Source organism: Enhydra lutris, unplaced genomic scaffold (genome assembly GCF_002288905.1).
Source record: "Enhydra lutris kenyoni isolate GAN:26980312 unplaced genomic scaffold, ASM228890v2 scaffoldscaffold26, whole genome shotgun sequence".
Taxonomy (NCBI): Eukaryota; Metazoa; Chordata; class Mammalia; order Carnivora; family Mustelidae; genus Enhydra; species Enhydra lutris.
In genome coordinates this window covers 24867348-24886956 of record NW_019154110.1, presented here as the reverse complement: position 1 = coordinate 24886956, position 19609 = coordinate 24867348, and the positions used below count along the sequence as shown (strand labels likewise).

The 19609-nt window shown below is 56.8% G+C and overlaps 1 protein-coding gene across 1 annotated transcript; it reads left to right on the top strand.

Moving 5' to 3' along the window:
- The first annotated feature begins 16582 nt into the window (after positions 1-16582).
- LOC111151777 (neuronal differentiation 2) lies at positions 16583-17734 on the top strand. The gene has a single exon (XM_022509977.1). The coding sequence runs from the start codon at positions 16583-16585 to the stop codon at positions 17732-17734; it is 1152 nt and encodes a 383-aa protein (XP_022365685.1).
- The last annotated feature ends 1875 nt before the right edge of the window (positions 17735-19609 follow it).

The window sequence follows — 19609 nt, the reverse complement described above, 5'->3', positions numbered from 1 at the left end:
GGGCACACTGGGGCATCTTTCCCTGTCGAAGCTACTGGTGGAGAGATGGGAGGAGGGGCAAATTCCAAGGCCCGCCTCTGGGGAAAACCAAGGACAAGAAGAAGAGAGGGCAAGGGCACTCTCGGCCAGGACAACAGTGATATCAGGACAGATGGGCAATCATCTGAAACATTCATTCAACATATTAATTCATTCGTTCATTTATTCATCTATACCCATCCCTTTGACCACTGAAGTGGGTGCTTTTTTTTTTTTTTAAGACTTTATTTATTTATTTGACAGACAGAGATCACAGGTAGGCAGAGAGGCAGGCAGAGAGAGGAAGGGAAGCAGGCTCCCTGCTGAGCAGAGAGCCTGATGCGGGGCTCGATCCCAGGACCCTGGGATCATGACCTGAGCCGAAGGCAGAGGCTTTAACCCACTGAGCCACCCAGGCGCCCCGAAGTGGGTGCTTTTTAAAAAATCAACTTTAGGGGCGCCTGGGTGGTTCAGTGGGTTAAAGCCTCTGCCTTTGGCTCAGGTCATGATCCCAGAGTACTGGGATTGAGCCCCTCATTGGGCTCTCTGCTCTTCAGGGAGTCTTCTTCCTCTCTGCCTGCCTCTCTGCCTGCTTGTGATCTGTCTGTCAAATAAATTAATAAAATCTTGGGGCGCCTGGGTGGCTCAGTGGGTTAAAGCCTCTGCCTTTGGCTTGGGTCATGATCTCAGGGTCCTGGGATCGAGCCCCGCATCGGGCTCTCTGCTCAGCGGGAGGCCTGCTTCCTCCTCTCTCTCTGCCTGCCTCTCTGCCTGCCTCTCTGCCTGCCTCTCTGCCTACTTGTGATCGCTCTCTGTCGAGTAAATAAATAAAATCTTAAAAAGATAAATAAACAAAATCTTTTTAAAAATAAAAATAAAAAATCAGCTTTAGCAGCTCTTTCTGCCCATGGGTCCTGTCCCCATGCTTTAATAAACCACCATTTTGCACCAAAAACAAAACAAAACAAAACAAAACAACAACAAAAAAAACTTTATTGGGGGGCACCTGGGTAGCTCAGTTAGTTAAGCATTTGCCTTTGGATCAGGTCATGATCTCAGGGTCCTGGGATGGAGCCCCACATCAGGCTCCCTGCTCAGCGGGGAGCCTGCTTCTCCCTCTTCCCACCCCACCCCCTGCTCTCTCTCTAATAAATAAATAAAATATTTTTTTAAAAAAATCAACCTTTTTGAATCGGAGTTTATATACAATAAAATGCATCATTTCAAAATATACATTTAGGGGAGCCTGGATGGTACATTCAGTCGGTTAAGCCTTGGACCTTTGGTTTCAGCTCAGGTGGTGATCTCAGTGTCGTGGGATGGAGCCCTGCTTCTAGGCTCATGCTCACTGAAGAGTCCGATCGAGTTTCTCTCTCCCTTTCTCTCTGCTCCTTCCCCCATCAAATATAAATATAAATACATACATTTCTTTCTTCCTTCCTTTCTTCCTTTCTTTCTTTCTTTCCTTCTTTCTTAAGTAAGCTCCACTCCCAGTGCACAGCCCAATGCAGGGCTTGAACCAGGACCCTGAGATAAGACCTGAGGTCATAGTCAAAGTCAGGCACTTACCCAACTGAGCCACAGGTGCCCCTAAAATATACAATTCTATGAGTTTTCGAGAATTTTTAACAACATACAACTACTACCACAACACAGATATAGAACATTTCATCACCCCAAAACGTTCTCTTTTGCCCATCCAAGTCAATCTTCCCTCCCTGTTCAGTGTGTGTGTCACAACTCTTTTTTTTTTTTTTAAGGACTTTATTTATTTATTTGACAGAGAGAGAGAGAGAGCACAAGTAGAGCGGCAGACAGAGGGAGAGAGAGAAGCAGGCTCTCTGATGAGCAGGAAGCCCGATGCAAGGCTCGATCTCAGGACCCCGGGATCATTACCTGAGCTGAAGGTAGCCACTTAACTGACTGAGCCACCCAGGCGTCCCAGTATCACAAATCCTTTTTTTTTTTTTTTAAAGATTTTATTTGTTTATTTGACAGAGAGAGATCACAAGTAGACAGAGAGGCAGGCAGAGAGAGAAAGAGAGGGAAGCAGGCCGAGAGCCCGATGCGGGACTCCATCCCAGGACCCTGAGATCATGACCTGAGCTGAAGGCAGCGGCTTAACCCACTGAGCCACCCAGGCACCCACAAATCCTTTTTTTTTTAAATATTTTAAAATTTTTTTCTAAAGATTTTATTTATTTATTTGACAGACAGAGAGATCACAAGCAGGCAGAGAGGCAGGCAGAGAGAGAGGAGGAAGCAGGCTCCCCACAGAGCAGAGAGCCCAATGCAGGGCTTGATCCCACGATCCTGGGATCATGACCTGAGTAGAAGACAGAGGCTTAACCCACTGAGCCACCCAGGCATCCCCCTGTATCACAACTCTTAACACACTGTTTTGAGAAGTGTCCTTCCCACCATTTGTCTTTGCACCATCACTTGCCTGCCAGAGTGCCCAGAATACAGGAGACGCTGCGTGCAGGGGATGGACTGAGGAATGAATGGATGGATGGATACACAAGTCATAGAAACTGTCAGCGAGTGACATATATGGAGCATTTACTCTGTGTTGGGCACTGAACTAGGCCATTTATATGTATGATCTCATTTAAACCTCGTTAGTATCATTCCATTTTACAGATTAGGCAAATGAGGCTCGGAACTTTTGCCCAGAGGGTTCACCGGGTTCGTGAGAAGACAGACTGACTCCAGAGCTCTCACTCTTTACTGCTGCCTTTAATACATTCAAGATGGGTGAGTAGAAGATTGCTTGTTTGCACTGGACCAGCCCTCTCTGTTGCTCGGCATTGGACCCCGTTTCTCTCCAGCCCAGTTTGGACTCACACAGTGGGGCAGAGGGTTGGGGAGCAGAAATCCGTGTGTGGAGGCTGCCCTCTGGTGGCAGACATGAGTACAGCGGTGTCTCTGCCCTCTGGCGCCCTCAGGTAGGATGGCTTTGAGAAGAGTGAGCAAGCCGGCAGCCCACGGTGGGGGCAGCCTCAGCCCCGGGCACCTGGAGACCCCCTGCTCTGGCCACTGCCTGGTGCCCCCCAAGGTGCCAGCTGAGGCTGCCCCCGAAGAATGCCAGCTGCCGGAGCCCGCCGCCTCCTACCCCCTCCACCAGCCCTCACACACACTCCGATCCCGGTCCAGTCGGCTGCTTCCATTCCCTGAAGAAGAGGCCCTAAAGTTAAAACAGCTGTTAATTTATAAACCAATTTTTCCGTGACTGCTTAATAAATCGCCAGCAGCTGCTCTGCCCCCTCCTCCTGCCCAGGCACCCGGCCCTGAGGGCTGCGTGGAGAAACTCAGAGCCTCCTGCCTCTTTCCCTCAACTCCCCAACTTGCCCCCATTCTCCTCGGAACTGAGCATGTGGGGGGGGGACCCTGATGAACCCAGCTTCTCTGGGCTTTGGTGGAGTAGAGGGGTGAGGATGGATTTTCTTTTCTAGAGGGCTGCAGCCCAAAGGCCATCCCTCCCAGGGCCCTACGCCCCTCCTCCCCCAGGACCCCCCGGGCTCAGAAGGTAGGTGTCCAAGGTTTTCTTGGGGCTGGGGAGTGAGGGTGTCCAGATTCCCTAAGGGAGTTCCTCTGAGACACTGGGAGGTAAAAGGACCCTAGGGTCATCCCTGAGAGTGGGAATCTCGATTCCCTGAATCAGGGTGGTCCGCCTGACAGCAGCCAACGGACTCCCTGACCCTGCTGTTCTGGCCAGGGTGGGCTGAGAGGGGAGTGCTGGGATAGCATCACACTCTGGGGGGCTGTCCATCCCCAGGATAATGAGAGGAGGGATCTGGGCTTCCTAAACATTCATCTTATCCAGCTTCTGCCAGCATGTACAAGGTTCCATGAAAATTCGTGTAGGTTGGGGGCCATGGGAATGATAGGCGTGAGGCACGTTCCTTATCTTTGCATCTGCCAGTTTCAAAGGTACCCACCCAAAGCCCTGACCACTGGGCAAGGGGGTCAGCGTGGCCATGCTCCTGTAGCCGCAGGAGCTCAGCAGGGAATGGGGAGCAGGGTGGTAAAGCACACCAGGTCAGAAGTTCAGATTCTACTCTCCTGCTGGCCAGCTGTGTGACCTTGAGCAAATAACTTAACCTCTCTTTTCTTCCACCCTGCCTCCATTAATAAAATAGGAATACTGACTATAAAATTGTGAAAATTGAAGTTGGTGCACATCGGGTGCCTGGCATAGAGGAAGTGCGTACAGAGTGGCAGGGCTAGCTTCTCCTTCCCCCTGCTGGGAAGAGGGGAGACTGGATTTCTCTAGTCCCCTCAAGGAGCAAATCTTAGAGTGGAGGAATTCAGGAGATTTCCAGAGGAAGGGGCAGGGGCAAGTTGGAGTGCTGGAGCCAAAATTAAGAAACAACAACAATAACTGGGATTCTGGAGTAATAGGATTGTGACTGGACTTTCTCCTTCCGTTCTGTTCTCCTCCCATCCCTCTACCACCACCACCACACCTCCAATAGCCAGGGGCCTTCCAAAGCCTGCTCTTTGGGAAAGAAGGAAGAGCCTCCAGGTCCCTCCACCCTCAGAGCCCCCACCTCTCTGGGAGAAAGTCCTCCCCGGAGTCTAACTGAAATCCCTTCCTTCTCTTGTTCTCTCTTCAGCAAGGGCTGCAGTGACCTCATCCTTCCTCACCCCCAGAGGGATGCGGGGAAGGGGGCATCAGAAAACCTGTTCAACTGTTGTCACACAGGCTGGAAGCAAACCTGGCCTTGCCCCATCCTCGCTGTGTGGCCAGAGCAACTTAGTCAATCTCTCTGAGCCATGGGTTCCCTGACCCTGGAATGGGGAAGATCCCAGAAGCTACCTCCCGGCCGGTTGGGAGGGTTGGCTAAGACACTGCCCGTGAAGTTCTCAGCCAGGGCCTGGCTCTCAGCAGGTGCTGAGGACATGGTGGTAGAGAGAGAGCTGGCAGAGTATGGTGGAAAGAACCCAGATGCTAGGGCTGGACCGCCTGCATTCAGATCCCACTCTGCTACTTGTCACTGAGTGACCTGGGGCAGGTCACTAAACCTTCCAGTGCCCCTGTTTGTCCATCCACAAAATGGACACTGTAACAGAACCTATGTCACTGGACAGTCGTGAGATACCTACAACTCTCAGAAAGCCTGATTTAATGGCATTGTTAGTTGCTGTTGTTATTATTATTGGCCCCCCAGAGCACTGACCCCCTTTGGGCTTTGCCCCAACTGGGGGGCTTGTTGATGGCAGAAGGTTGGAAGGTGAGCAGAACCAGACTGGAGACCCTGCTCCTGGGGGCCCCCAGCTCAGGGCGGGCCTGCAGCCCCTACTTAGTGTTCCCTCTTCTGGCATTCTCTGGCTTGGGCACAATTGGGAGGCACAACCCCGAGTCAATGGTCTTGCAAAGCAGCCAGACCCCTCCCTGTGCCCAGGTCCTGACTACCTCCTGGAAATAAAGCAGGGTCCCGGGGGCCCACTCAGGCCCAGAACTGCTCTGCCAGGGTACCAGCTGGTGCCCACGGGGGCGGGGCAGCAGTTTGAGCATGTGGAAAGGAAAGCTAGAGGCTTTCCTGGGTGGCCCCCACCAGAGACATGGAAGGACTGGGGCACCCAAGCGGTCCCAGGAGCTCCTGTCCCCTGGGGACAGGCAGGGGTGAGAACTAACCTTGGCCTGTCCAGTGCCTCAGTTTACTCAGTCATCCTCAGGAGGGAGTCTTCATTTTTTCTGTCTCCCTGGGGCCCAAAGGGCCTTGGCATTGGCCTCTCACAGCTCCTTGCCCTCTTTCCTTTCTTAAAGAAAACGAGCTCAGCCTCCTCCTTCCCGCCCGCCCAGATTCTCTCCTTAGAAGCCACCGGGGAGGATACTGAGCCCCAGAGGGGAGGGGAAAAGCCAACCCTAGGCCGGAGACCGCCTCTGCAGGGCGTGGGCTGCATCTCCAAGACCGCCCCGGGCACCAGTCCCGCCCGTGTCGCCCCGAGTTCCCCGCCTCTGCCCCTTTCCCGCCGCCACTGGCCCTTTAAGAGCCTCTCCGCGCGCTGCCGTCCCGGATCAGCCAGAGAGACCATTAAAATTTTATGCAGAATGAAAATGGGCCAGGTCTCCAGCTTCCTCGCTCCCATCCAATGATTTATTACTCGCAAATACCACAGAACTAATTAGTATAGTAATTAATTAATACGCATTTGCATATTTGCATGTGCAATTAGTGCAGTGGAGTGATTACTGGGAGAATGAGGGGCCCCGGATTGTCAGATGTGAGGGGGAAGTGGCCTGGAAAAGAGTTAGTGGGAATGAACTTTGTAGGGAGCGCGAAGGCGGGGAGGGAGGGGGAGGTGAGCGGGGGCGAGGCGGGGGGCGCCCGGGCGCAGGGGCGCCTCGCTGGGGCGCAGAGCGGCGGCGCAGGGGAGCGCCAGGCCTGGGCCCGCCCGCGGCCGCAGGACGCCGGTCGGGGGTCGCGACCCAGGCGCCCCCGCCCCGCCCGTGGCCCCGCCCCGCCCCCGCCGCGTGGCAAGGCTCCAAGCGCGCGCCTGATTGTTATGCATTGTGTTTCTTGTTGCGAGCGGAGCCGGGCGGAATGGGGCTGGCACAAGCTGTTTCCCTGCCACGCGGCTGTGGCACCTTAAAGGGGCAGTGTCCCCTTCCCGCCGCCGCCGGCCCGCCTCCGCCCTCGCCGACCCCACCTGCGAGCCGCCCGCTGCACCCCCATCGGGAGGCCCAGCGGCGGCCGGAGCCGGGCGGAGGACCACAGGGCGCGCGCGGGGCCGCTCCGGAGGTGGCACTTCCCGGAGGGGGGGGCGGGGGGGGGGAACGCGGGGCACGTGCCGAGGGAGCCTGGCGGGCAGGAAGTCAGGCTGCAAACGGGGATTGGGCGGCTGGGGCGCGCCGGGCCCTGTGCCAGGCGCCGGGCGGGGGCGGTGAGGAGAGAACCGGGAGAAAGCCTGGAGGAGAAGGACAAGGAGGAGAAGGAGAGAGCGGCAGGGTCCCTCTGGGTGCCAGGGGCTTCCTCATAAGATGCCGCTTCGCTTCTCATCTCACAAAGATTCTGTGAGGTAGGGCTCCTTATTCCCATTTTGCAGACGGGAACAGAATGGTGTGACAGGCCGCTGGTGATCAGGAGTAAAGCTGATCCAGCTGGTCCGTCCATCCCCACGCGCGCAACATGTGCCAAGGGCCAGAAGAGGAAGTGGCATGACATCAGGGAGGGCTTCCTGGTGGAAGAAGCGCCTCACCGAAATTGCAAGGGCAAGGAGGGCAGCTTCTGAAAGAGCCGAGGGAAGAGGGAAGCATGTGTAATGTGACAGCCTCTCCCTGTGCATGGAAGGAGCCCTCATGCACCCATGAGTAGAACTGTGGAGACACCTGCCAGGACACTGGCTCCTGTGGGGGACTGGATGAAGGGCAAACCGTGAGCACCAGTCCTTCCCAGGGCACCCTCCTTTTCCCTCTCTGTCACAGGGGCTGCTGGTCCCACAGTGTGGCGATAGCGGGACTTTCAGAGAAGGCAGTAATTTGTAATAGTGAAAGAGGGCACGGACAGAGTCAGAACTGGGTTCAAATCCCACACCTGCAACCCTTTAGGCAAAGGCAACATACTAGCTGTGTGACGTTGGCACGGCGACCTCCATGCCAACCTCTCTGTGCTTCAGCATTCTCATCTTTAAGTGGGGTTAAAATAACAGTAGTCCTGCCTCTGAGGTCTGAGTGAGAATGGGGTAAGATAACACATGGGAAGCCCAGTGCCTGGTACAAACAACATTCAATGCAATGCTGTGCTTACATTATTCTGGTTCCCACGTTACATTATTATAGGGGACTCTGAGGCCCCAGGGACAGGAGGACCCCAAAGCAGGAATTGGGGTCCTAGTTTCTAGCTACTGCTCTGCCACTCATTTAATGTGTGACATCAGGCAAGTTACTCTTCCTGTCCGTGCTATGCTATGGTTTCCTTATCTGTCAAATGGGGTGTCGGTCCGTGAGGCTCCTACCCCTAGACCCTTCCTTCCCTGTGCCCACCCTACGGGGTAGTGAAGTAGGGAAGCAATGGCTAAGTCCTGGGCTCCAGTCTTCCAGGGGCTGAGCCAGAGGTATCTGGTTAAATAGAAACCTCCTGGCCATTTCCTCAATGTACACCCCACCCCCCACCACGGCCCCTTGAGGCTGCCCTCCTGTGAACACGGCCAGCCTCTGGTGCCCCATCCACCCACGCTGTGCTCAAGAGAGGCATCAGAGAACTGTCCAGTATCAGGTTTCCTGAACGTCCCCCACCCAGATGTCTGGCTCTGATTTCCAGGGGAGGAAACCAGGATATGCCCAGGTCTTAAGGAAGTTCTCCGCAGAGCCCACCTCGGGGAGAGGACGAAACACACACACACACACACACACACACACACACACTGTCCTCAGCTCTTAGCAATGCCCTTCACTACCCCATGGGGGCTACCGTCTCCCATCAAGCAGGACCTAACCACCCCCAAGTACACTTCATAACTGGCTATCTCTTCTGTCCTCCCAGGTCCTGAGGGAGGTAAGCAAGTGGGCAGGTGGCACTAGTCCCATTTTACAGATGATGAAGCAGAGAGTTGTGGGATCTGACCAAGATCAAGACGCTGCTAAGATGGGTGCTCTTTTGACCACCTTGAGCTCCCTCTTCATCTGACTGCCTTCCTCTGTGGACCCCTGGAGGAGCAGGAGCAGGACGTCCCGAACGCTCATTTGGAACACTGAGGACCAGAGCTCCAGGAACAAAGATTTTGAAAAGGAGAGCTGACCAAGGGCTTGGGGGCAGAATCAGCCATATCTGGACAGGGCCGGGGACTGAGGCAGCATTTTCACACCTGTTAGCCTGTTGGACACACAGTCCTGGCAGGCTGGTTTTATTGCCATTATCATGCCCATTGTACAGAGAGGAAGGCTGACATGCCTCCAGGGTTGGTGGGAGAGGCTGAGGGCAAAGGAGGGAGGGTTTCAAGGAGGTGCTTCCTGTGGGTGGGTGTTCTGCCCCCATGCAGGCTTCAGTTTCTGGGCTCCAGCTGGCACCTGCTCCAACAGTGGCTGGCAGGCCTTTGGGACCACAACGTATTGAGGACATCGTGTGTGCCAGGCTCTGGGCCAACTTCCTGCCTTCAAGGAACAAACGCGCCATCAGATGGGAGAGACCCTTTAGGCAAAGGTCAATACCTCTGCTTAGGGAGAAGTGTCCAGAAAGCATTAGAGAAGACTGTAGGGGCATCTAACCCAGAGAGACTTCCTGAAGGAAGTGATGCTTAGGCTTAAAAGGGTAGGAGAGGGCTGAGGGCGCTCCAGACCAGACCTAGGCAACAACTGGGACAAAGGCTCACAGGCACGATGCTTGTGGAAACAGAAGCAGCTTTGAGCCGCTGAGGGGCAGGGTTGAAGGCAGGGACAAGTGTTGGGGAGAATTGGGCAGCAGCCCTGTCAGGGTTGTCCCTAAGGAGTGTGGCCTGCTTCTGGGGAGCATGGGAAGCCAGTGAAGATGCTTGCATACCACATTTCAGAGAGGATGGGCAGGAATGGGCAGCCTTGGTCCTGTGCCAGAAGCCTGAGGACCAAGACACCATGGGCAGTAGGGGCTTCATGGGGGAGGAGAGCCTGGACAGGGCCCATGAGACAGAAGGGGTCTGAGATATTGCTGGGTGGTGGTGGGGTGGCTTTGGGGAGTAGCATCAGCAAAGAGGAAAAGGCAGTGGGAGTGGGCCTCAGCCTTGTCCCTGGACCTCATCTCCCTGCCCCGCACCCTCCGCCCTCCTCTCTGGGCAGTTGCACTTACCCCCATGCAGGGTCAGGGTGGGACAGGGTGGACAGGGGAGGGGAAGGGCGCTGAGCCTGCTGAGAGGTATGGGGTATAAGGCTGGAGTAAGGGGATCTATACTGGGCAGGGACCACTCGGGGGTGGGGGCAGGCGCTGTGGGCCCCTGTGACCTCAGAACCAGAGCTTGGTGCCCAGTGAACTGAAGCCAAACACTTCTAGGCTCAGCCTCACCCCCCATGCCCTGTCTCTGAGGGCCACTTCGGGGGAAATCTGTGACCCCCCATCTCAAGTCCAGCTCCCCAGACTGAAATTTGTGCAAAAGGCTGGAGGAAGGGCCAGGGAGTTCTGAGCGTCACCAGGGATACTGGCCCTTACTGCTTGAGAAGATTCTCTGCAGAAAGGCTCCAGCACCCTCCCGCTTTCTCAGTCAGGCACTGATGCAACAAGCACATATCGACCGCCAACTCAGTTCAGCCCGTGTGAAGCGCGAGACTGCTGGGATATAAAACAAGTAGCTACCACAGTCAAGTCAGGGAGACCTGAGTAAATGGATCCTCCCAAAAGAGGGTGGGAAGTATTGAAGTGGCCCTGCCCAGGAAGTGTCTGGGAAGGCTCCCAGGAGGAGGTGTCCATCCAAGAACCAACTTGTGAGGAATGGGGGAAAGTTTGATGAAAGGTAGAATCAGAGACCAGCGTCCATCAAGGAAGCAGCTCTTACGAGAATAGGGCTCAGAAGGCAGGAGTCAAAGGTTATGGGGCAAAGGCTGCTCTACTCTTGGAGCAAGGGAACAATCCTGAGGGGGCCGGCTTTTCAGGAGGATGAGAAGATCTCCCACCCCATCACCCTTTGTGGAGGGCAGGGTGGGGAGGGAGGAGGGTGCAGCAGGGTTCTGCCCCAAGACTCTCAGTATCATGCCTTGCCCCTTGCGTGCGTGCCCACCCAGCTCTGGGTGCGGCCTAGGCCCCGAATGGGAGCCCAGGGCACCAGCGAAGGAGAATCTGCTGGTGAGCTAGAGGTCAGGACAGGAGGTCAGCGCGGAGGAGGGGGGCTACACCTCACTGGTCCTCCCCTTCCCCCTCCCCCGTGGCACCACAAGGCACGCAGCCGCATATCACCCGTGCCAGCCCTCACCTCCCGGCAACGTCGCCGCATTCTCAGCCACGCCATCTGGCGTGCCCGCCGCTCCCCAGAACACTGCGGCGGGCGGGGGAGGGGGCAGCGGGGCAGGTGCCCACCCCAGAGCCAGGAAGAAGCGGCAGGTCCCCCTCCCCCAAAGCCCTTTTGGACTTGAGGTGGGGCAGGGAGCTGGGGAAGAGGGTGGCAGGTGCTCTCATGCTTCAGGAGGAAGCTTCGAGCATCCTAAGCTGATGGAACAGGCGCCGTCTGGGCAGTGCCAGCCTGCCCCCTCCCCTTCCTCCTCCCCCCACAGCACAGCTCATGCCAGCAGCACGGGCCCTCAGAGGATCTCCAAATTCCTGCCCGTCCCCTCAGACTGGAGGTGGGGGTGAGGGGAACAGGCTGCCCCCTCCTCCCCATGCTCCCACCCTCATTCTCCACCTGCCTGCCCACCTCAGTGGAGGGCCGCCCTAGGACATGGCTTTAGATGGCTTAGGCCAGAAAAAGGACCCCTGGGATCTAATCCACCTGCTCCCTATGGCTTGGCACTCTGGTGGGAAATCAAGTCTCCTGCTCCAGCACACTTGCCCCCACCAGTCTTATTTGGGGCATGGTGGTGGTGGCGGCGGGGCGGCAGTGGCTGGCTGGGTGTCCTTCTGGGTGTCAGAATGGAGTGGAGCCTTTACAGGTCTGTGTGTATGTCTTTTCCTTGGTGGAGCAGGGGGTGTAATGAGAGCAGTTTTACAGAACATTCATCCTGTCCCCTGAGCCAGATTCCCCTAGACTGCTCAGGAATGACCTGTCCCCTCCCTCTCCCTCTCTCTGCCTGCCTCCCCCCTGCCCCCCATCAGGACCTAAGCCTGCACAAAATGGCCGCCACCCCTCTGAGGCAGCCATTTTAGGTGCCCAGACTGTGGCCTCCCTTGGGATGGGGCTATGTCTCCATGGGAACCTCAGACCCTCAGCTCCCAGCTCCCTCCATGGGGGTGGGCAGCAGAAAGGGAGTCTTATAGGTCTGGCTGAGGTACCCACCATTCCCCTTTCCCTCTCAGAGACCCAGAGGGGACTAGGCCCCTCACCAACTCCCTTCCCCCAATGCCAGGGGGAGGAACAGATGGCATCTCTGGGTGTCCTTCTCCTTCCGTCTCCTTCCTTCCATTTCTGGCTCTTTCTGTCTCTCTGTTACTGCATCTCCGCATCTCTGGGTGAACAGAGAGAAGCATGTATGTCTCTGTATGTTCATGCTTGCTCGTGTGGATGTGGACACGTGTGTGTTGCACCTCTTCCAAGCCTATGTCTGGGGCTGGCCCATCCCACACCTCCCTCTGTTCCAATTTTCCCCTGTTTTTTATTGTATCTTCTAAAAAAAAAGTTGAAACGTGTCGAGTGAGAAAAACTTGTTCCATTTTTCTGAAGGAAGAAAAGACAGGGGCAGGAAACAGACCTAGAGGGATGAAGTTGCCCCTACCCTCCAGTGTGCCCACCCCCCACCCCCAGACCTCCTCCTGTTGGGGGCAGGGGCTGAGAGGGCCTTCTCTGACCCAAAGAGCTGAGGTCATTCTTGAGAGGAGACCGGGAGAGATGGAGAGACTTCCCAAAGGCCCTCTTATCCTGAGCAAGGTATGGCTTCCCGCCCTGAGCAGAAAGCAAAGGTGGTAGGGGTCTATGAGACCCCTGGTGGCTTAACCCCTCCCTCAGTGTCCAGAGGAGAAGGCAGAGGGGGTCTCTCTCCCCCAAGGAAGTATTCGTTCACTTACTCATCCGTTCATTCCCCCATTAATTCAACAAAAACTCAATTTCTGTATAGACAAAGCATTCTGAATGTGTGTGTGGGTATGTGTAAGAAATTAATACGGTTGAGCACGTTACAGTTTACAAAGGGCTTTAATAAAAATAAGAGATGTTGTTAATTGTTTATTGAATGCTCACGATATCGCTGGCCCTGTGCTACCTCATTGTAGGTATTATCCCATTTAGTACCGACAGCAGCTCTACGAGGTGCAGTATTATTATCCCCATTTTACAGATGGAGAAATCAAGACTGAGAGACAGTGTGCAACCTGCTCACGGTAGTTAGCATTCTTGGATGCTAGTAAGTGGGGTTGGGCAGAAATCAAAGCCCAAATTGTGTGAATGTAACCAAAATATCATATGGCTCGGGGGCCTTGAGGAGAAGGATTCCATGTCAGGATTGAAGACCTCACCCTTGGTAAAGCGACAGCAAAGATTTTGAGGCTATGCTCACATTTGGAGAGGGGCTGGGTGGCATTCCTGAGTCTCTGCCCTACCTGAGGCCTATCTTTGGCCTCTCCCTCTGGCCATGCCCAGAGCACCCTAGGCCATCAGCCAGAAGTAGGATTCTACCTTCCCAGACCTAAGATCCACGCATGAATGGTAGAGAACTTAGCATTGGCCTCTCAGCCTTGGTCGACCACTGAGACAGATTGTGAGGTTGTGGAAGGAGCACTTGGCTGGGAGTTAGGCCCCTACGTTCTAGGTCTGGTTCTGCTTTCCATTGGTGTGTTCCTGGGCAAGACAGTCCCCCTCTGGGCCACAGGAAAAAAACAAGTTGGGGCTATTCATTCTGAAGCTCTTTTCAGTTCCTGGCCAACTATCCCTGAGAGCCTCAGACCGCACCAGCCCCCCTTTTCCAAGGTCTCCTTAGCCATCTTATGTGCCTTGATCCAAAACCTAATTCATTCTACCAAGGACCAAATCCTTGTCTTACCAGCCCAAGGTCCCCTTTGGAGGCTCCCTGTGGGAGAAAAACAGTCCCTGCCCAGACTGAGAGCAAAGCCCTGCCTTGCTCGTCATTGCGCCACTACAGCGATTGGCACGCGGTTGACATCAAAGTGTGTGTGCTGAAGATAGAACTGAAGTTGTCTGTGTAAGCTAGAGGCTGGGGAGGGACAGGAAATATGGGTCTGAAACACACAAATGCTGAATCGGGGTGTGGGTAAGGGTCTTTCTCACCTGGTTGTGATTACCTGCTCACACTCATGGATCTGTCTGAGTCAGGATGTCTCTCCACTTTCTGCACCGCGGGGTGAGGAACAGGGGTGTGTGTGTGTGTGTGTGCGCACGCACGCGCGTGTGTATCAAGCTACCTCCCTCAACTTGTGCCATTTGCATCTGTGTCTGGCCCAGTGAGAGAGCTGAAAGGTGAGCTGTAAGAGAAAACAGCAATTTTCTACTTCTCTATCAAGACACCTGACTGACCCACCTCCCCTTTGTCCCTCTCAAGCCTGCTGGAGTTAGCTTCAGTATTTTCAGTATTTTTTGTAGGGGGAAGAGAATGCTGAGTGTTCTCCAAGAACTTCAGGCAATTTCCAGCCCAGCCCCCTCCTCCTCCCTTCAATAAGTCAGAAGACCAGGAGAGAAAGCCACTGGTGGGATGGTTGCTTGTCTAGCAGGGGGAGGAGGTGGGGGGGGAGGAGATGAGTGAGAGATTTCTGGTTAGGAATCCGGACTGAGACCCTCTCCCTCACTCCCAGTGGGGGGTGCACAGGCTTAGGGTTATTCCAGAGGCTCTTCTCCACCCCCACTTCAACATACATATGCCCCCAAACACCCAAGGAAATCTCTCCCATAGGCTGACTCCACAGATATACACACATGTCCCCACAGACACACACGCCCATGCAGAAGCACAGACATCCAGGCAAGTCTTTCCTTTTCTCTGTCTTTCCCTTGGTTTGAATTTCGTTCAGCCACATATGTTGTGTGTGCGTGAGGGTGGGTGGGGGAGGGGCAGACAGGGATGAGGGATGGCATGGTGCCAACATCTACCTATGGGGTTGGGCCAGGGACGCCCCCCACGCCCACCCTGGGAGGGGGCCTCAGCTGTCCCTTTGTGGCTGAGGGGATCCTCCTGCGGAGTGGGGGCAAGCATAGAGGTCCCTTCTCCAGACCTGAGGATTTGGTCCCTGACCCACCTTTGGGGGCCTGCAAGGGAGGAAATGGACAGAGCAGGACCCTGGAAGGAGCATAGAATTGGGGGCCACCACACACCCCCAATTTCCAGCCTTGCCACCTCATTGTTCCCATGTGGGGGGCTCTATATCCGAGGGGGGCAACTCCTCCCACCTCCCTCTCAATCCCTGCTTTCCCTGCGTTGGGCGGGGAGGGGAGGGCGGCAGAGATATTTATTTATTTCCTTTATTTATTTAATTTTTTTTTTTTTTTTTTTTTTTTTTTTGGAGTAGAGAGTGACAGATGGCGGCGGGTCCCGGGGGAGCCGGCTCTCCCCCAATGCAGACGCATGCCAATCACCGTCTCTCATGTGATAGCTGCTGCCCGTGACGTGCCAAGCCCATATGGCCTGGCATAGAGGCTGGTACCCCGCCTGGTAGAGATGCCACACTCGCTCCGCGGTTCGCATGGCGCTCTGAAGACGCCGGCGCCCGCCGCCTTGAGGAGCCGCTGCCCCCGCTCCCTGAAGATGGGGGAACAATGAAATAAGCGAGAAGATTCCTCTTCTCCCCCCTCTCTCTCTTGCCCCCCTCCCCCCCCCTCCCCTCCCCTCTCCCCTTGACTCCTCTCCGAGGTAAGTTGTCCGAAAGGGAGCTGGATCTGACCCGCCGTGTGGGGGGGGTGGGGGAGGGCGGCTGCTTCGGCCGACAAGCGGGTCCCCAAATCCCCCTTTCCTGGGAGGATGCCCCTTCATAGGGTGGGCATCAGAGGTGTCCTGAGTTCCCTCTCCCCTAGGGGCTGCAGCTCAGGGGGCTGCGGAGGGAGGTGTCTCTGCCTGCGATGGGTTTGGGGAGAAAAGCAGGATCATGGGGGGGCAATGAAGAGAGACTGAGATGGGAACCCCCCCATGGTTGTCCCAGAGGAACCTGCGACCTTTCCTTACCACCAAAAAAAAAAAAAAAAAAGGAAAAGAAAAAAGAAAAAAAAGCAAACAAATTTGATTCTCCTCCCTCATCAACCCTGAAATACAACGAGATCTGAAGAGTCGTGAAGGAGGGAGGCAGTTTGAAGGGGGGAAAGGGGTCCCTGACCGCAGGAGAGACGGACAGGGCTCGCTTCTCTCCGTCTCCTCCCCACGCCCGGGTTCCTCGGTCCTCGCCGCCCGGAGCCGGCTCGGGGAGCTGGGGACGCCACGGCTAGAAGAGCGTTCCTCCCGCCCCTGGAATTGGGCGGCGGGGGTGGGGGCCGAGCCGAGGGCGGCGCGCGGCCAAGTTGCAAATTGGATTAGGGAGCGTGGGGGTGAGAGCCGCGGGAGGGGTGGGGGAGCCGGGCCGAGGGGCCCGGGCCGCCAGAGCCGCCGAGCGGGGCAGCTGTCCCCACCCGCGGCCGCCCAGGCTTCCTCCACCGCCAGAGGAGAACCGGCGTTCAGAGCGAGCGTGCCGCCTCCCCCGGCGAAGATGTCGCTTTCCTAAAGCCCCGACTCGGTCCCTGCCCTGACCCCGAGAAGCCCTGAGCGGGGGCAGCGGCCCCTCATTCAGGCAAGGGGCGGAGCCGGGGCCCAGCGCTGGGGAGAGGGCCTGGGCCGAGATCCCGGGCGGGCCGCCGGGGCAGGGCTGGGCCGGCTCTGGGCGGGGCAGGCGGAGGAGGTGGGCATCCCGGGCCCCCTGGGCAGGAACCCACACCGGACTCGGGGGTGGAAGCAGGTTGGGGGAGGGGGGCGGCGTGACCCCAGCGCGCCCCTCACTCAGTGCTGTCTCCCCTTCCCGCCCGCGGGGCGCCCTCAGGCACCATGCTGACCCGCCTGTTCAGCGAGCCCGGTCTCCTCTCGGACGTGCCCAAGTTCGCCAGCTGGGGCGACGGCGACGACGACGAGCCGAGGAGCGACAAGGGCGACGCGCCGCCGCCGCCGCCGCCGCCTCCGCCGGGGCCCGGGGCTCCGGGGCCCGCCCGGGCTGCCAAGCCAGTCCCTCTCCGTGCAGACGAGGTGCCGGAGGCCGCGCTGGCCGAGGTCAAGGAGGAAGGCGAGCTGGGGGGCGAGGAGGAGGAGGAAGAGGAAGAGGAGGAAGGGCTGGACGAGGCGGAGGGCGAGCGGCCCAAGAAGCGCGGGCCCAAGAAGCGCAAGATGACCAAGGCGCGCCTGGAGCGCTCCAAGCTGCGGCGGCAGAAGGCGAACGCGCGGGAGCGCAACCGCATGCACGACCTGAACGCGGCGCTGGACAACCTGCGGAAGGTGGTGCCCTGCTACTCCAAGACGCAGAAGCTGTCCAAGATCGAGACCTTGCGCCTGGCCAAGAACTACATCTGGGCGCTCTCGGAGATCCTGCGCTCCGGCAAGCGGCCCGACCTGGTGTCCTACGTGCAGACGCTGTGCAAGGGTCTGTCGCAGCCCACCACCAACCTGGTGGCCGGCTGCCTGCAGCTCAACTCGCGCAACTTCCTCACGGAGCAGGGCGCCGACGGCACGGGCCGCTTCCACGGCTCGGGTGGCCCGTTCGCCATGCACCCCTACCCGTACCCGTGCTCGCGCCTGGCGGGCGCACAGTGCCAGGCGGCGGGCGGCCTGGGCGGTGGAGCGGCGCACGCCCTGCGGACCCACGGCTACTGCGCCGCCTACGAGACGCTGTATGCGGCGGCGGGCGGCGGCGGCGCGAGCCCGGACTACAACAGCTCCGAGTACGAGGGCCCGCTCAGCCCCCCGCTCTGTCTCAATGGCAACTTCTCACTCAAGCAGGACTCGTCGCCCGACCACGAGAAGAGCTACCATTATTCTATGCACTACTCGGCGCTGCCCGGCTCGCGGCCCACGGGCCACGGGCTGGTCTTCGGCTCGTCGGCTGTGCGCGGGGGCGTCCACTCGGAGAATCTCTTGTCTTACGATATGCACCTTCACCACGACCGGGGCCCCATGTACGAGGAGCTCAATGCGTTTTTCCATAACTGAGACCTCGCGCCTGCCCCTTTCTTTTTCTTTTGCCTTTGCCCGCACCCTGCCCCCAGTCCCCCCTCCCAGCGCAAGGGGACCCCCACCTATCCTGGCGCCGGGCGCGGGGAGCGGGCCGCCGGTACTGACCCTCTCCTGGGCAGTGCAGTCCTCTTACCTGTGGGTGGCCCGTCCCAGGGGCCTCGCTTCCCCCAGGGGACTCGCCTTCTCTCTCCCCAAGGGGTTTCCTCCTCTTTCCCAGGGGTGGTTCTCCAGGGACCCATCTTAGGGCACTCCCAGGAGACCACCCCACATTTCCTAACCCCTACACTTAGGTTTCCTCCTCCCCTTCCCCCCTGCAGGCCCAAAGGCATTGGCAAGGGGGCAGCTGAGCTGTGGGATACTGTTTTCCCCCTATTGTTGTTGTCGTTGTTGTTGTTATTATTATTATTATCATCATCGTTATTATTATTATTATTATTATTATTATAACAGACACCGAGCTGCCGAGGCAGAAAGGAGCCGGGCGCCCCCTCTTTCTTGAAGAGGGCATAAGTCAGGGCGCCCGAGTCTGGACCTGGAACGCCCTCTCCCCAACCCCTAGTCTCAGCGTTTTGTGAGTTTAATTTTGGCGGGAGGAAGTGTGGATTGAGAGGAAAGAGAGAGGCCAAGACAATTTGTAACTAGAATCCGTTTTTCCCTTTTCCTTTTTTTAAACAAACAAACATACAAAAAAAAAAAAAAAAAAAAAGCTGAGAGGCGACGGAGGCCGAACGCAGAGTCCGGATCGGAGAGAAAACGCAGTAAGAACTTTTAGAAGCAATAAAAGGCAAAAAAATACTACTACCAATAATAAAAAGACACAAATATCTATGCAAGGAGGTTCTGACAGAGCCTAGCGGCCCGGCCCGGCCCCGGGATGCCCCTCCCGGCCCGCGGGCCGCGCCGCCCAAGCGCGGATCTGTGCACTTTGGTGAAATGGGGGCCGGCGCCGCCCCCTCCCCTCCCCAGGTTCTTACAATCAGTGACTCGGAGATTTGGGGCCCCAGTGCCACTGCCCTCCCTCGCCCCGTCCCCATTGTGCGTCATGCTGTTTTTTAAAAACCTGTTTCCAAATTTGTATGGAATGGCAAACTGTTGGGGGGGGTCGGTTTGGGGAGGGAGGGTTTGCATGAGAGACACACACACGCACACTACACCGCACGCACACGCAAGGCCCCGCGCGGGCGTCTGGGGGCAGAGGGAAGAGAGTTCGCCGAACCCTCGCTCCCTGCAGGCAATCCTCATCCCGGGTTGAGGGTGGAGACCAAGACCTAGGGCCAGCCCCGCCCCTGCCCAAATGTGCCTCGGTGGGCGCCAGGCGCCCGGCGATTTCCGGTGGCTGGAGAGGTTTTTTTTGTTGTTTTTTGTTTTTGTTTTTGTTTTTGTTTTGTCTGAGGCGTCCTCTTGGCTCTGGCTAGCAGGTGGGCAGGGAGAGGGCTGAGGGCTCTTTCTGGAAGTTTCCCAGAGAAAGGGGCAAAAGGAGAACCTCTCCCCACCGGAGGCAGGAGATCAGGCATCCAAATACACGATGCAAAAAATGCAAACCCACAGGCGACACACCCACACACTTACCCACACACTCACACGCAATTTTACCTTCCTCTTGTAGAGAAGATGAAACTCCCGTCGGACACCCGAAGTGCATTGCGTGTTTCTGTTCAGTTTAATGACGATTAATAAATATTTATGTAAATGAGATGCAAAGCCGGACCCGGTTTCTCACGGTGGCCTCATTTCATTTGGGGGACTGAGCTGGGGCTCTGGGGGATGGAGACAGAGTCGAGTGACTGTACAGAGGCCGGGTACAGTTACCCTGGACATTGCCGAGTGGGATTTCCACCTTATAATCTCTCT

Bases quoted from the DNA above. Each gene is read 5' to 3' on its own strand.
- LOC111151777 (XM_022509977.1), top strand. From the start codon at position 16,583: ATGCTGACCCGCCTGTTCAGCGAGCCCGGTCTCCTCTCGGACGTGCCC.